At 39.8% G+C, this 15,232-nt stretch overlaps 1 protein-coding gene across 4 annotated transcripts; it reads right to left on the minus strand.

Annotated features, from left to right (window-relative positions):
- Positions 1-638: 638 nt before the first annotated feature.
- On the minus strand, positions 639-14,487 carry LOC113518686 (serine protease snake-like). Of its 4 annotated transcripts, none has more exons than XM_052901229.1 (11): positions 14,469-14,487; positions 14,019-14,112; positions 12,399-12,499; positions 10,436-10,527; positions 8,863-8,936; positions 7,207-7,346; positions 5,903-6,015; positions 5,201-5,350; positions 4,691-4,823; positions 2,943-3,074; positions 639-1,953 (listed from the first exon to the last, which is right to left on the minus strand). In XM_052901229.1, exons 2-11 carry the CDS (start codon positions 14,098-14,100, stop codon positions 1,789-1,791), a joined length of 1,182 nt encoding a protein of 393 aa, XP_052757189.1. In that variant the 5' UTR covers positions 14,101-14,112; positions 14,469-14,487; the 3' UTR covers positions 639-1,788. The 4 variants fall into 4 exon arrangements, with proteins under 4 accessions (XP_052757189.1, XP_052757188.1, XP_052757187.1 ...); XM_052901228.1 differs by lacking the exon at positions 14,469-14,487 and adding an exon at positions 14,191-14,337; XM_052901227.1 differs by lacking the exon at positions 14,469-14,487 and having other exon boundaries at positions 14,019-14,336.
- Positions 14,488-15,232: the final 745 nt, after the last annotated feature.

Genomic DNA, 15,232 nt, shown 5'->3' on the forward strand with positions numbered 1-15,232 from the left:
CCTTTTTTAAGACATGCTTCTCATCCCCGCGCATCACGTGTCCATACCAGGCCCTCTAGACAAGTGGCAAACTCCTCTAAACATTTTCAAGGGAAGATATAAAAAATCTGAGGAAAGTTTATTATATTGTACATTTTTTAAGCCATAAATGAAACATTCGTTTGGTACAAGTTGAAATTGCTAAATTACAGCTCTTCAATTTAAACTAAATGCACACCTTTCCCGCCATTTTTTCAAACCCCTATATCATTCATAAAAAAAAAAGCTATACGAATGTCCATTTTTCAAGTGACGTGCTATTATTTCTTTGCTTCCTCGACGTTATTATTCTTTTTTTTTATTTAAGAAGTAGGTTCGATAAAAAAAAAAACTAGTTGGCGCGTAAATAATCTGTCTGCATACAGCCCAACAACAAAACCAGTTTTACCAAGTGCATCTATAAGGAAAGGTCAGTTTAAAATATCCAACCATAGCAAATAAGGACAATAAATTGCATAAGGAATTCCAAAGGAATATTAAATATGAGTCATAATAATTATACTCATTTATTAATTAAAAATTACTGAACGGTGCAGCTTGACCGCTCGGTGAGCGTGGACTGTAGGGGCGCTGGTTCAGGCTGGAGAGAAACACAATAATTCCTTTTCTTGAAGCCCCGGTTCCGTTCTGAAGAGTTTCTGTCCTATTTCTTATCGGTTGGGGAGTGCAGAGCATGCCGCTCGGCGGTAGGCGGCCTATCTTTATACCCGCCCGGTCGCACGACAACATGTACCAACTCACATTAGCGAGTCTGTGCGAGCGGGACGGGGCGAGTGTGAGAGGGACGCGTTACTCTTCAGAGTGGCACCGTTTCGGCGTCTATTTATTTGTACAATTATCCTTATTTCTATTATTTTTACAATTTCTTTCTTATTCTATTTACGGGTAATAATGATAAGACACAATAAAAATGTTTTATTCAACTTACGAGCTATAGATACATCGTAAAAATCTATGTAAAATTAACAATTTAAAACGATTAAAAAACTAATGATTTATGCTAACAAATAACTATAAAATATCGTTATAACTATACAAATGATTACAATGTCGCGAACAATTACAAACACAAACTTGTTTTTCGACCTATAAGTAACTACCAGATATCTTTTTTTAAAGGATAATAAAGGTACCAGAGGGAGACTGTACAAAAGTCAATTGCTTGGGTACCTCTGTCCGATTCGTGTTTCAACCGCGAAGCAGTTGTGTTTGCATGGCTGTGTTTCGGTTTGAAGGGTGGGATATGGCGTGAATTTACTGGGTACAGAGGAATAATACCTGAGTCCTCAGGAATGGCAACGCATGGGGGTATCATGGGCGAAACAGTATACTCTATTACGTCCATGGTACTGCTCATGTCTATAGGCGACGGTTACCACTCTCCATCAGCTGCACCGGCAGCTTGTATGCCATTTCGAATATTAAAAATTAGTGTGATAACCAGGGTCAAAAAAAATTCTAAAAATTTATATTCATTTATTTAGAAAAAAAAAACATAATATTTAGCCGTGTGCTCCCGGCATAGAATGGTCCGCCCCTTCCATTCCAATAGGTGTCGTAAGAGGCACATAAGAGAACTTAAAGCTCGAGGGATGGGCAGCAGCGTCTCTCTTAAAACATCACCAAAGCCTAACTGCGGTTGCCAGTTCTCCTAATTTTTTAATTGGGAGGGTTTGTCAGTGCTGGCCACTGACAAACCCTCCCAAGAAAGAGGCCTATGCAGTGATACAACAGCTGATATGATAATAGTTAAGGCCACACGACACTCTCTATCCAGGGCAGGTAAGCAAGCAGCCTAGTGTAGACCCCGGGCGTGCCCATAATACCGCAAGCGGACCCGAACGAGGTCACTCCGATGATGGAGTGGAGACAGAGGAACTTGTTTGTGATCAGCAGAGGCCCGCCGCTGTCGCCCTGCAAAAGTTCCAAGTTACAGGAATATAGCAGAATTCTCCAAAAACTTAACTAAAAGCTCTACCATTTCGCTCTACAGAAGTCAAGTTGGAACGCCAAACGAGCTGATGGACCGCTAAATGGAAAGTGGCAAAGATATGACCAGCACCGTGGACGCCACATTAAACACAAGATGCTTATGATATCCCCTTGCCCCTCGCCTTCATGCGTTGCCATTTCTGAGAACTATTGTATTGGCATAACATATACTCCCAAACCCTGTAATTACACTAATGTCATTATTTCAATTCTACAGAATAATAAATGAAAGGTGCAAAAGAGGTTTGTTTGACTCGAAGCATTTGGCGTTCCATTGTTTCTGCCTACTCAAATGGGAGTATTTGCATGGCAGTATTTCGGTTTGAAGGGTGGGATATGGCGTGAATTTACACGGTACAGAGGCATAACACCTCAGTCCTCAGGAATGGCAACGCATGGGAGATATCATGGGCGAAACAATATACTCTGTTATTTCCATGGTACTGCTCATGTCTATAGGCGACGGTTGCCACTTTCCATCAGGTGGGCCGTCAGCTTGTTTGCCATTCTAAGTTGTATAAAAAAAAGACAGCCATGACAGATATGTATGTATGTATGAGCAATAAATGAAACAAGTACTGAATGTGATGCCCACAGCACTGTTCATGTCTACAGGCTACGGTTACCAATTTCTGTCAGGTAGACTGTCAGCTCGTTTGCTAGTTTATACAAAAATCAAATTTTCTGACACTCATAAGTTCTGCTTAATTCCAGGGTCCTAATCTTCAGCATCGACAGATATCCAATACCGACTTTAAGACTGTGTTCGGGCAACGTCCAAGAACGTCAAATTCCAAAGACGCTGGAGATTTCCGAAGGCACATTAGAAACCACGCGACAAGGCTTTGTGGCCGAATTTGCCTATAGGCGTTTGGTTGAGGTTGGCCCTGCAGATATCCAGGGTTCATTACCGGGCAAGTGTCGGTGGGTCTCTCCCGGTGTCCATAGCACATCTGCGTGCTGTGGTCGATGCCTCGCTTCAGTAAGCGGTTAGGTTTGTACTTGGAGGAGCACTCCTCCTTGGAGAACTGGAACAGTTCTGTCTGCAAGGAATGATTAATTTGCTATAGTGTGAATTTTAAATTTTAGTAGATTTATAAAATTGTTCGAGTTATTAGATGGTTTGTAACACCACCGCTTGAAATAATTTTGATGAGCCATGTTTATTATTCCGTCACACTCTTAAGACTTTAGCTGAGGAGACCAAGGAGAGAGAGAGAGGATAAAGAGACAGAAATAAAAGAGAGAGAGAGGAAAGCGAGATGAGAAAGAAGAGAGAAGAGAGATAGGAAAGAGAGAGAGAGACCCCAGTTTTAGCTAAGGAAAATGGAATAGTATACAGTTATTGTAGATTAAAATTGTTTTGTTTAATTCGTCTACCTTTAGTATGCGTCTGGTAATATTTAAAGACACATAATTGTTATTATTAGTGGAGGTTCTAAGACCTTTCCTATATTCGTCTCTGACCGCTATTTAGTTTACGCACACGTAGTGACATATGTTTTTTTTTTCTTTCTCCTTAATGGATGATAATGGAATGGTAACTCTGCCTGCGCTTACGGTATACGCTGACGGAGTACCAATGATGGATAGGTGAGAATGAAAAGGCAGGTCAGTTAGCCCATCGTGATACATACACCTGGGACTCAGCATATGGCTTCCAGGGGGGACTAATTGAGGTCGACCTGTTAGGGTATGCTGTTAGCGATGGGACTGGTAATCCGCATTACTAATAACCCTAAACGTTTGACTAAATGAGGCATCACCAGGTAATTAACAGATTGCCACTCGAAGCGTAGTGTTGACCGTTCAGCGTCCAGACTTTAAATGACTCACAGCTATCGTGAGATATCACACGTCCCCTCTCTGAGGGGATGGAATATTTATATTCGATTTTATTCCGCATAACGCATTCCGAGCGATGCTCAACTTGCCATGGCGGTGTAGTGCGTCTGGCATGTTTGCACAGAAGAGGGTTAATGATTTTTTTGCTATTTTACGTAATTATAGGGCAAAATTTCATGAAAGTTTAATGACAATAAGTAATTATATTGTAAAGACTGTATTCCTCGCTGCATACCTGACGACAAAAGATTCTATAATGAAATAATTTAAATTAGTATTTTATAATTAATGTGTATTTAAAAAAAAATAATAGTTTGTATAATTAATAATGTAACTGTAAACTATGGGTATATACCTGAAATTAAAGAGATTTATTATTATTATTTATATTCGTCCCTGTTGCCATATTTATACTTCACTAGTAGGGTTGAGATTTAGTGGGTGTGCTTCCGGGATCTTGCTTTTTCTCATTTCAAATAAAAGTGCTAGTATTGGAAAATCATTACCTACCTTTTTTTTATACGACTTAGAATGGCAAACAAGCTGACGGCCCACCTGATGGAAAGTGGTAACCGTCGCCTATAGACATGAGCAGTACCACGGACATAACAGAGTATACTGTTTCGCCCATGATACTCCCCATGCGTTGCCATTCCTGAGGACTCAGGTGTTATTCCTCACCCTTCAAACCGAAACACAGCCATGCAAACACAACTTTTACGGTTTTACAAGCTTTACGGTTGAAACACGAATGGGACAGAGATATCCAAGCAAACGACTTTTGTACAAAGTCTCCCTCTAGTAAAAATGGTACCTTCTGAAGAATATTGGCAGTGTCAGCCCCGCGGCCCAGCACGCCCCAACCGGTGGTCGTAACGCCATTACCGTCCGGCACACTACCGACCACGTCCAAACAGGCCGGCTGGATTCGTTGCGAGAACATGATGCTGATAAAAAAGAAATATAAATAAAAAAGAAAAACTGGTCAAGTGCGAGTTGGCCTCGCGCATCGAGAGTACAAGTCTTCAAGTTTAAATTTTGTTTTGTAAATAAATACAAATTTATAGTTTTCGAAAATTTTTCGGACATTGCTTCTTGCCATATTATTTAGGACATTTATTCTTGCTACAGTTTTTGATACGCTTTGTGATTGTCAAAATACGCAATATAATTGGAACATAAACACTCGTGCCTTTCGATCGTATCGATTTAGAAGCTTCAACATTTCTCTTATCTCGCTTTTTATGTATATCTGTAGGTTAAATTATCTATCTATCTATCTATCTTCGTTTATGGTTCGAAAATATATTCAGAGAATACTCACTCGCGCTCCGTCTTCAACAGTGCGATGTCGTGGTACTTGCTCGGTGGCTTGTATTCAGGGTACGGTATGATCCTCTTCACTTTATACACCAAGTTCTCGACGATATCTGAGCGCGCCAGTATACCCAGGGCCGCAAAAGTTACGTTGCCTCTGAAAAAAGATCCTCAATTCAAAATTGGCATGCCGAAGAAGCTTCAGGGTTGGCAATACGTGCGTAATACTTTTTTTTTATACAACTTAGAATGGCAAACAAGCTGACGGCCCACCTGATGGAAAGTGGTAACCGTCGCCTATAGACATGAACAGTACCATGGACATAACAGAGTATACTGTTTCGCCCATGATACCCCCCATGCGTTGCCATTCCTGAGGACTCGGGTGTTATTTCTCTGTACCCTGTAAATTCACGCCATATCCCACCCTTCAAACTGAAACACAGCCATGCAAACACAATTGCTTCACGGTAGAAACACGAATGGGACAGAGGTGCCTTAGCAATCGGCTTTTGTACAAAGTCTCTCTCTGGTATTGTAAGAGTTTATAAGATATGGTAAACGTCTACTATCAGCCGGTTTGTACGCTTGTTTGTAAAATGAATAATATTTATTTCCAAAACAAAATTCGTACAATACAAAGATCGTAGTTATGACCTTCTACCGTAGACTCTTGTAAATTTACTGATAGTCTTGTCCTCCTACTCACATGTCCCTCCCGCTGATGCAGTGTCCGGCGGTGAGGATATATCGCTCGCTGATCACGCTGCCTCCACACGACCACTGCGCTGTCGAGACATTGTCACCGTAGCCAAGCAAGGCCTAGATTCAAAGAAAATATGTTCTATTTCACTTCTAACATCCCACTGACTCGGTTTTTAGCGTTTTCTTTTTCTGTACGTATGTACAGACATTCGACCTCTTTAGTTTTATTTTACCATATGTATAGATAAATAGAAAATAAACATGGAAACATGAGCATACCAGTCCTCACAAGCAGCATCCATTCACGAGTATGACGGATAAGCCAGCCATCATTGCAGTTAACCATATTTTAGGGAACTCAAATCCTGGTCCATTTCACTGCTGTTTGCTTGAATGTGTTACTGTTTGAAGGGTGGAATATGGCAGTGAATCTACAGGGTACGGAGGCATAATATCATACTCCTCAGGAAAGACAACTTATGAGCTACCATAGTTGCTACCTACTTGCTACCAGCAAAGGAAGACTTTGTACAAAAGTCTTTTGCTTCGGCACCTCTGTCCCATTCGTGTTTCTACCGTGAAGCAGTTGTGTTTGCATGGCTGTGTTTCGGTCTGAAGGGTGAGATATGGCAGTGAATCTACAGGGTAGGAAGACATAACACCATACTTAGGATTGTTAGTTATACGGACTACCAGTTGATCTCCACTTGGTCCCCCATGGAAACCATCATGCTGAATTCCAAGTGTATTCATCACGATGGGCTAACTGACCCGTTTTTTCATTCTCACTTATCACACCTCACTGGTACCTCGCCAGTGTATACCGATAGCGCAAATGGGGTTACCATTCCATCATTACCCAAAAAAACCATACTTCACAGGAAAGGTAACTTATGAAATATACCATGTAGTAGAGTATTCTGTTATGTCCATGGTGCTGTTCGTGTCTAGTAGTAACGGTTAATGATTCCCATAAAGCCGTTAGATTTTTAGCCATTCTAAGATTCAAATATAACTTTTTTTTTACAACACAGGGGGCAAACAAGCATGCGGCTCATCTGATGGTAAGTGACTACCGCCGCCCATGATCACCCACAACACCAACGGCATTGCATGTGTGCTGCCGGCCTTTTAAAAAGGAATATGCTCTTTTCTTAAAGGTTATGTTGTCGTATCGGTTCGGAAATACTGCTGCTAGAAGTTGATTCCAAAGGGTGGTTGTGCGTGGGAGAAAGTGCCTTGAAAAACGCACGGTGGAGAAGCGCCACTCGTCCAGATGGTTGGGATGAAACTTTAGTTATAACTAACCATGTTGGTGAATTCATTCGGTTTAGAGTCTACTCCGTGGACGACCTCAGGCTCCTTGACTGCATTATAGTCACCGTCATCGTCTCTCTTGACTCTGATCAGTCTGCATGGACATATCTCTTGCTGGTACTGCCGGCACTCTGGTTTTAAAGAATATTGGATGAAAGCATAATTATTACTAAACTAGAGGGGAGGGGAGGAGTGGGAGTTAGTAATGGAGTTTTTTTATACCACTGAGGTGGCAAACAAGCATACGGCCCACCTGATGGTAAGAGGTTACCGTAGCCTATGAACACCTGCAATACCAGAGGTGTTACGCGTGCGTTGCCGAACCTCTTTACCCCCCTTTTGAAGAACCCCATGCTGTAGGCTCTTGGGAAAACCTCGGCAGGGAGCTCATTCCACAACCTGAGTGTTCGTGGGAGGAAACGTCTCTGAAACCGCGCTGTACGCGACCATTGAGGCTGTGGGATATGACGATGAACTCTCTTTCGATGGCGAGCTGTACGATGGTAGAAAGTGCCCGTGGGCATCATATTGAACAATTTCTCTGAGCATAATCCGTTGTACAAGCGGTAGAACACACAGAGTGAGGCAAAATCTCTCCTAAGACTTAAGGGTTCGATACCGCTTGTAAGCATGGGATCACCGACAATTCTCATAGCGCGTCGTTGCAACGAGTCGAAGGGTTCAAGCTGGTATTTAGGTGCTCCGGCCCATAAGTGACAGCAATACTCCATGTGGAGCCGGATTTGGGATTTGTAGAGCATTAATCGCTGATCCGGCGTGAAGTAATGCTTCGCTTTATTGAGCATATCGAGTTTTTTGGATGCCAGCTTCACCTTATCTTCGAGGTAGTAACAGCCTTATTGCTAGCAATGTATCCTATATGGTTTTACTGCACATAGCTCCTCCTGAACACCATCACTACAATCTCGGTTAATTCTTGCCGAATTGATCATGATGTGGCAATTGATTTGATTCATCCTCACCTATCATACCTCACTGGGGAGGGAAAGGGATTGTTAGTAATGGGGTCTAACTGACCCCAGTAGACTGGATGCAATAGATTGCCAGCAACACAGCCTATCAAGTCAATCTCCGCGGTGGTTCCCCCTGGAAACCACCGTGGTTAATTCTAGTGGAATTCGTCACGAAGGGCTGACTGACCTGCTTCCATCGTCACTTATCATCCCTCATTGGTGCCCCGCCAGTGTATACCGATAGCGCAGGCGGGGTTACCATATCATTATCACCCATTAAAAAAAGTATTACAGGCTTCCATAGGCTACAATGACCATTTACGATCACATGGGCTGTATGCTTTGTACAAAAGTCGATTGCTTGGGTACCTATGTTCCATTCGTGTTTCAACCGTGAAGCAGTTGTGTTTGCATGGCTGTGTTTCGGTTTGAAGGGTGGGATATGGCGCGAATTTACTGGGTACAGAGGAATAACACCTGAGTCCTCAGAAGTGGCAACGCATGGGGGGTCTCATGGGCGAAACAGTATACTCTGTTATGTCCATGGTACTGTTCATGTCTATAGGCGACGGTTACCACTTTCCATCAGGTGGGCCGTCAGCTTGTTTGCCATTCTAAGTTGTATAAAAAAAAAGAAAGATAAAAAAAGCAGTAAAGATGTTTGAAAACTCACTGTCCAAAGCCTTCCGTCCTATTTGTACTGCAGTCATGTTGCCATACAAATTACAATAGTCGTCTTTTGAATGTCTGAAATGTAAATTGTTGCATATTTTTTTATTAGATGAAAATGGTATGGTAACCCCGCCTACGCTAACGGGATACGCTGGCGGAGCACCAGTGAAGGGTGATAGATGAGAATGAAAACAGGCCAGTTAGCACATCATGATGAATTCATCAGGAATTAACCATCATAGTTTCCAGGGGGAACCGCGAGGAGGTCGACCTGGTTGGGTATATTGCTAGCAATGGGATTCTTAGTTTCCATTACTAACAATCCCTTTCCCCCCCTATATTGTTGCATATTTATACATAACTAATTCAGACACGCGACTCCCCCCGCGTGACCATGGTAAACGGCAGTCTTTTTTTTACACAATTTAGAATGGCCAAGCAAACGACTTTTGTACAAAGTCGTTTGCTTGGCCACCTCTGTCCCATTCGTGTTTCTACTGTGAAGCAGTTGTGTTTGCATGGCTGTGTTTCGATTTGAAGGGTGGAATATGGCAGTGAATTTACAGGGTACAGAGGAGTAACACCTGAGTCCTCAGGAATAGCAACACATGGGGGATAACAAAGGCGAAACAGTATATTCTGTTATGTCCATGGTACTGCTCATGTCTATGGGCAACGGTTACAATTTCCCATTAGGTGAGCCATCAGCTTGTTTGCCATTCTAAGTTGTATAAAAAAAGATTTATCAAACTTTAGTAATATAATTACTTATTAGTAAGGTAAGATAATATTATAAGTTTTCACCTTCTCAACTTATGTCGGCTTAAAAACATACCCCGTCCTGTAACCCACAGGAAAAAAGGTACGTATGCCCCAGTTTTATTTTTTTATGTCCGTCTTCTATCTCGCCTTCTCTTTAGAGTGTATTTATAGAGAGATTAGCTGTATAGTATTATGTTATCTGTGGCTGTAATGATCGAGACGTGACCTAGTGACCTTGGCATGGTGAATGATGTAACTACACGCGCGGCATATCAGTTACTGCAGATGTAAAAACATAGCTCAGACGTTCTGATAACAATATACACAGAAATGCATTTATTTTGTTTTATTAATAACGAAACGGGTTTCACACGACTTGAAATGACCTCGTCGGCAAATAATATTTGGTTATTTCACCTTCATTATAATTGGAAGCTTTTATTTATTGTTTTTATTCAATTTTTTTTTGAGAGCTAGAACGGATTGATAGCATTTCAATTAATTTCAATGGGGAAAATTGCTTTGAGATATCGAGTGATTTGACATACGAGCAAGATTACGGAACGAATTAAACTTGTATGTCGAGGTATCACTGTATTTGGCACACACACACGCATATATATTCTTTTGTTTATTGTTAAAGTCTGTGGTCGAATTGAGAATAGATTAATATCGTTTGTCTTTAGTATTATTTGTCTATAGTCTCACTGAATGTCAAACGTAACCATAATAAATTCATTTATAAAATATATGTTATGATCGAATTTCGACCACGGAGCGACCACTAGTAATAAATAAATAAATAAACTCACCGTTCTGCTGTTGTGTTTGTTCCCATCTTTGTTCTCAAGCAGCATACTATAGGATCCGTTGCGTTAAACGAACAAATCTGCAGACAAAATAACTATATAGTATAAAACAAAGTCGCTTCCCGTCTGTCTGTCCCTATATATGCTTAGATCTTTGAAAATACGCAACAGATTTTGATGCATTCTTTTTAGTAGATAGAGTGATTCAAGAGGAAGGTTTATATGTATAATACATGCATAATATTGTAGAGAAACACTGATAATTTTAGAGGTTTCTAATGTGATGTCTTAAATAAACACATTTTTGTACATTGCAAACGTTAGTTGAACCCTACAATATAGATCAAAATAGTGTACAATAGTATTATACACCTTAAGAAGGCCTACAAAAAAGTCTGCGATGGTATATGTCTATCTCTTAAGGATACCCCACAATAACCATTTTTTATACTTTACTTTTTACTAGAAATAATGGCTTAATTACAAAGCGATTTTAAACAATACAATATTAATCCTTATCCAATTAAGTACTGTAAGTACATTTTACATTTAATATAGATCAATATGGCCCTTTACTGCATGTAATTTAAATGAATATTTCCGAAGATATTACAGATTTAAAATGCAGGGACATAGCGATTGCGGCGGTACCGGCCAGGGACCGGCGGCGCTATTCAGTATAAGCATTGCTCTCGTGCGAAGCCGGAGTGGGTTGTTAATAATAATACAAATGAATGATGAAGTAGTAACCAAGATCTGTTGTGATTATCACAGGAATATCTAAATTAAATTAGGACCGAATCGAAACGTTCAATCGATTAATTAATCGATTTTTACAACTGTTAGACATCAATTCTCCGATACCCCCTCTCTCGACACGACAAACCGACGCTCCGTTTCTTGACGGGGGTCGAAGTGCGGTAGCCTAAGCCGAGGCGCGAGCCGCTCTTAAGCCTTTGGGCATACGCCGTAGTCCATTGGTAAGAGTCGACACTCTGTCGCTCCCCTCTTGCGGCTTGGAATGTTGTCAGCTCGCCCCTGCACACGCGTCCGGTGAAGCTGTCAAGGCCATCTCAGCTAACAGCAAATACAGATCCAAAAAAAAAACAGTATATAGATATTGTAACTAAAATGTATAGATATTACATCTATTGTTCATTCCTAGAAATATACTCGTTTATGGGTGACCTATTTTTTTATATACATATATTCTTTATTGCACTTGTAAATTACATTGTAAATGCATTTATAAATATTGTGAGCAAGGGTGGACTTATCTCTGACAGAGATCTCTTCCAGTCAACCCAATGCAGTTGGAAAGCATGCCATTTTAATTCCCTTTCTGTTTTCATCTTTTTAAGGGTAGAGAACATACATACATACATATATATCTGTCATGCCTCTCTCCCATTAGGGTAGGCAGTAACAATGGAATGCCAAATGCTTCGATTTAAACAAACCTCTTTCGCTTCTTCCACATTCATTAATCTTCTCATACACGCTCGCCGATTACAGGTACTTTTAATTTGGCCCTTCTTCAGCACGTCGCCTATTTGGTCAACATACGTCCGTCTAGGGCGGCCCCTACCGACATCTCCATTCATTCTTGCTCGATAAATCTCTTTCGTAATTCTTCTTTCATCCATCCTCTCCAAATGACCAAACCAACGCAACATTCCTTTTTCGATTTTTGTCACTACATCGTCTTTCAGTCCACACTTCTCTCTAATCACACTGTTTCTTACTCTATCTTTTAATGTAATACCACACATACTTCTCAAAGCTCTCATCTGTACAGCATTTATTTTAGTTTCATGCTTCTTCCACCCACGATTCGCTTCCATACATGAGTGTTGGTGTCAGTACTCCTTGGATTATGACAAGGTAAACTTTGCTCGATCCATTTTACGGTAGAGAACAGTATCTATAATAATGTAGTTTGCAGTAAATAGAACAAATATCTCACTTTGAAAGGTCTTCTGTTTTTTACTGCATTGACTGCCTCCATGCAGTTAGAGATATGAGTACAAGACGCCGTACTACCGTCATCAGCTTTGCAGGGATCACCTGAAAAGGTATACGATTTGAAATAAAATTTAGGTACAAAGTTTCACTCTTTACCAGAGGGAGACTTTGTACAAAAGTCGATTGCTTGGGTACCTCTGTCCCATTCGTGTTTCAACCGTGAAGCAGTTGTGCTTCCATGGCTGTGTTTCGGTTTGAAGGGTGGGATATGGCGTGAATTTACAGGGAATAACACCTGAGTCCTCAGGAATGGCAACGCATGGGGGGTATCATGGGCGAAACAGTATACTCTGTTACGTCCACGGTACTGCTCATGTCTATATGCGACGGTTAGCACTTTCCATCAGGTGGACCGTCAGCTTGTTTGCCATTCTAAAATGTATAAAAAAAAAGAACTATTTCTTAGTTATTCGTATAATACGATTAGAAGACTTTGTATCTGTCTATTTCAATGAAATTAATGAAAAAGCAAGTTTTTTTTTTTAATTATCACAGGAACAGTCACAAAATGTAATTGTTAACATATCTAAACGCTCATCATCATCATCATCACCATCATATTAGCTTTTAACTGTTCACTGCTGAACTCTCCCATAAAAGGAGTTTTGGTAACAATTGCCACGCTTGGCAGGCGGATTTTCAACAGCAGTTTTTTAATGGTCGATGATGAAATGGTAACCACACCCGCGCTATCGGTATACACCGGCACCAGTGAAGAATGATAAGTGTGGATGAAGCAGGTCAGTTAGCCCATCGTGGCAGATTTAATAAGAATTGTTCACGATAGTTTCCAGAGGGAACCACGTACAGGTCGACCTAATAGGGCATATTGCTAGCAATGGGGCTGTCAAACTCCATTGCTAACAATCCCTTTCCCCCCTTCAACAGCAGTTAGGTTAGGTTAGATTTTAAGAGGGACGTTGCTGCCCATTCCTCGCCCTCCCTTAGTCGCCTCTTACCACACCCACGGGAAAAGAAAGGTTGTCCTATTCTATGCTAGGACCATCGCGGAAACCAATGGAAACGTTCGATTGATTTTATTATTAAATGTTTCGTAAGTACACAACATAAAGTATACTGAACTTCAAATTAAAAGATAAAGTAAAATTGGACTGAATAAGGAAGAGAACTGCATTCACGGATGTTACTTACTGTATCAAGAAACTAAAATGGAGGTGGGCAGGACACATGGTTGGAATAAATGAAGGAAAATGGTCTAAGGATGTCACAGAGCGGTGTCCGAGACGATATAAGAGAAAAAAAAAAAAGGGAGACAGCGTCGTAGATGGGAGGACGATATCAAAAAAATAGCGGGACACACCTGGAAAAGGCGAGCGCGGAATCGCACTCAATGGCGAACTCTAGGGGAGGCCTATGCTGGACAGCAAGACAATCTTCACGTGCCGGTGTCAAACAATTAATTAAATTATTATAACTATATTGTAAGATTGTTAATAAAGGCTATTATTATTATTATTAAAAAAAAAAACACAATATATCTTAATGTAACAACGACTGAATTAATTTATACTGTATTTTAGTTGTTATATAAATTGTTTACCTTCAAACAACACTTCAGATTGTCCAAAAACAACTTCACATGTGAACACAAAACATATCAATATTTCACGCCACATTTTCATTATTTAAATTTACTTGAAAAAAAAAACACACATAAATAAACACATATAACTTCTTAATACATTATTTTGTTTATTATTTAATAAATTCACCATTTATTTATTAATTTATTAATTTATTCTGTTACTAATAAAGTTAACACGATTATTATTCGAACAATTATAAAAAATATTTTTAAGAACAAACAATTTTTAAGAACTGTAAAGTCATGTCAGTTGACAGTCTATTTTTTATTTATTATAAAGTCAAGTAATTACTCTGTATTTGTTTTATTATAAATAAAAATTTGTCGAAGTATCGAGTGAACGTTTACTCTGTGGGTATTGTAAGTTGATACTAGCGTAGGAAATGCTATACTCTGAATACGTACCAGTTACGAATATTGTATCGTTGATAAAAAAAAGTCTAGATTCATAAAAACGCCACCGATGAGATTGTGTTCCGTAAAAAAGAGTGATTTTAATTGTGGTAAAACCAGTTTTTTTTATTTTTTTTTTTCTATACAACTTAGAATGGCAAACAAGCTGACGGAACACCTGATGGAAAGTGGTAACCGTCGCCTATAGACATGAGCAGTACCATGGGCATAACAGAGTATACTGTTTCGCCCATGATACCCCCCATGCGTTGCCATTCCTGAGGATTCAGGTGTTATTCCTCTGTACCGTGTAAATACACGCCATATCCCACCCTTTAAACCGGAGTTTGTACAGAAGTCGTTTGCTTGAGCCCTTCTATTCTATTCGTGTTTCTACCGTGACGCAGTTGTGGTTGCATGGCTGTGTTTCGGTTTATATATATATATATATATATATATATATATATATATATATATATATATATATATATATATATATATATATATATATATATAAATTGTTTACCTTCAAACAACTGTAGTAGTGGCGGTAGTCACTTACCATCAGGTGAGCCGCATGCTCGTTTGCCCCCTGTGTTGTAAAAAAAAAAAAAAAAAAGAACTCTTCAGATTGTCCGTAAATAACTTCATGTAACTTAATAAACACAAAACATATCAATATTTCACGCCACATTTTCATAATTTTAATTTAATTAAAAAAAAAAACTCTTTATAAATCCATAAATAATCACTTAATTTTTTTTTTCAAAATTGAT

The sequence above is a fragment of the Galleria mellonella genome, unplaced genomic scaffold (assembly GCF_026898425.1).
Source record: "Galleria mellonella isolate WM207_F2 unplaced genomic scaffold, CSIRO_AGI_GalMel_v1 utg778, whole genome shotgun sequence".
In the NCBI taxonomy this organism is placed as follows: Eukaryota; Metazoa; Arthropoda; class Insecta; order Lepidoptera; family Pyralidae; genus Galleria; species Galleria mellonella.

Excerpts from the sequence above, each read along its gene's own strand:
- LOC113518686 (XM_052901229.1), bottom strand. The coding sequence starts at position 14,100 with ATGAAAATGTGGCGTGAAATATTGATATGTTTTGTGTTCACATGTGAA. Across the intron at positions 10,528-12,398 it reads AAAACAGAAGACCTTTCAAA|TTATTTTGTCTGCAGATTTG; the intron begins GTGAGATATTTG and ends TATACTATATAG. Across the intron at positions 8,937-10,435 it reads ACAAACACAACAGCAGAACG|ACATTCAAAAGACGACTATT; the intron begins GTGAGTTTATTT and ends TTTACATTTCAG.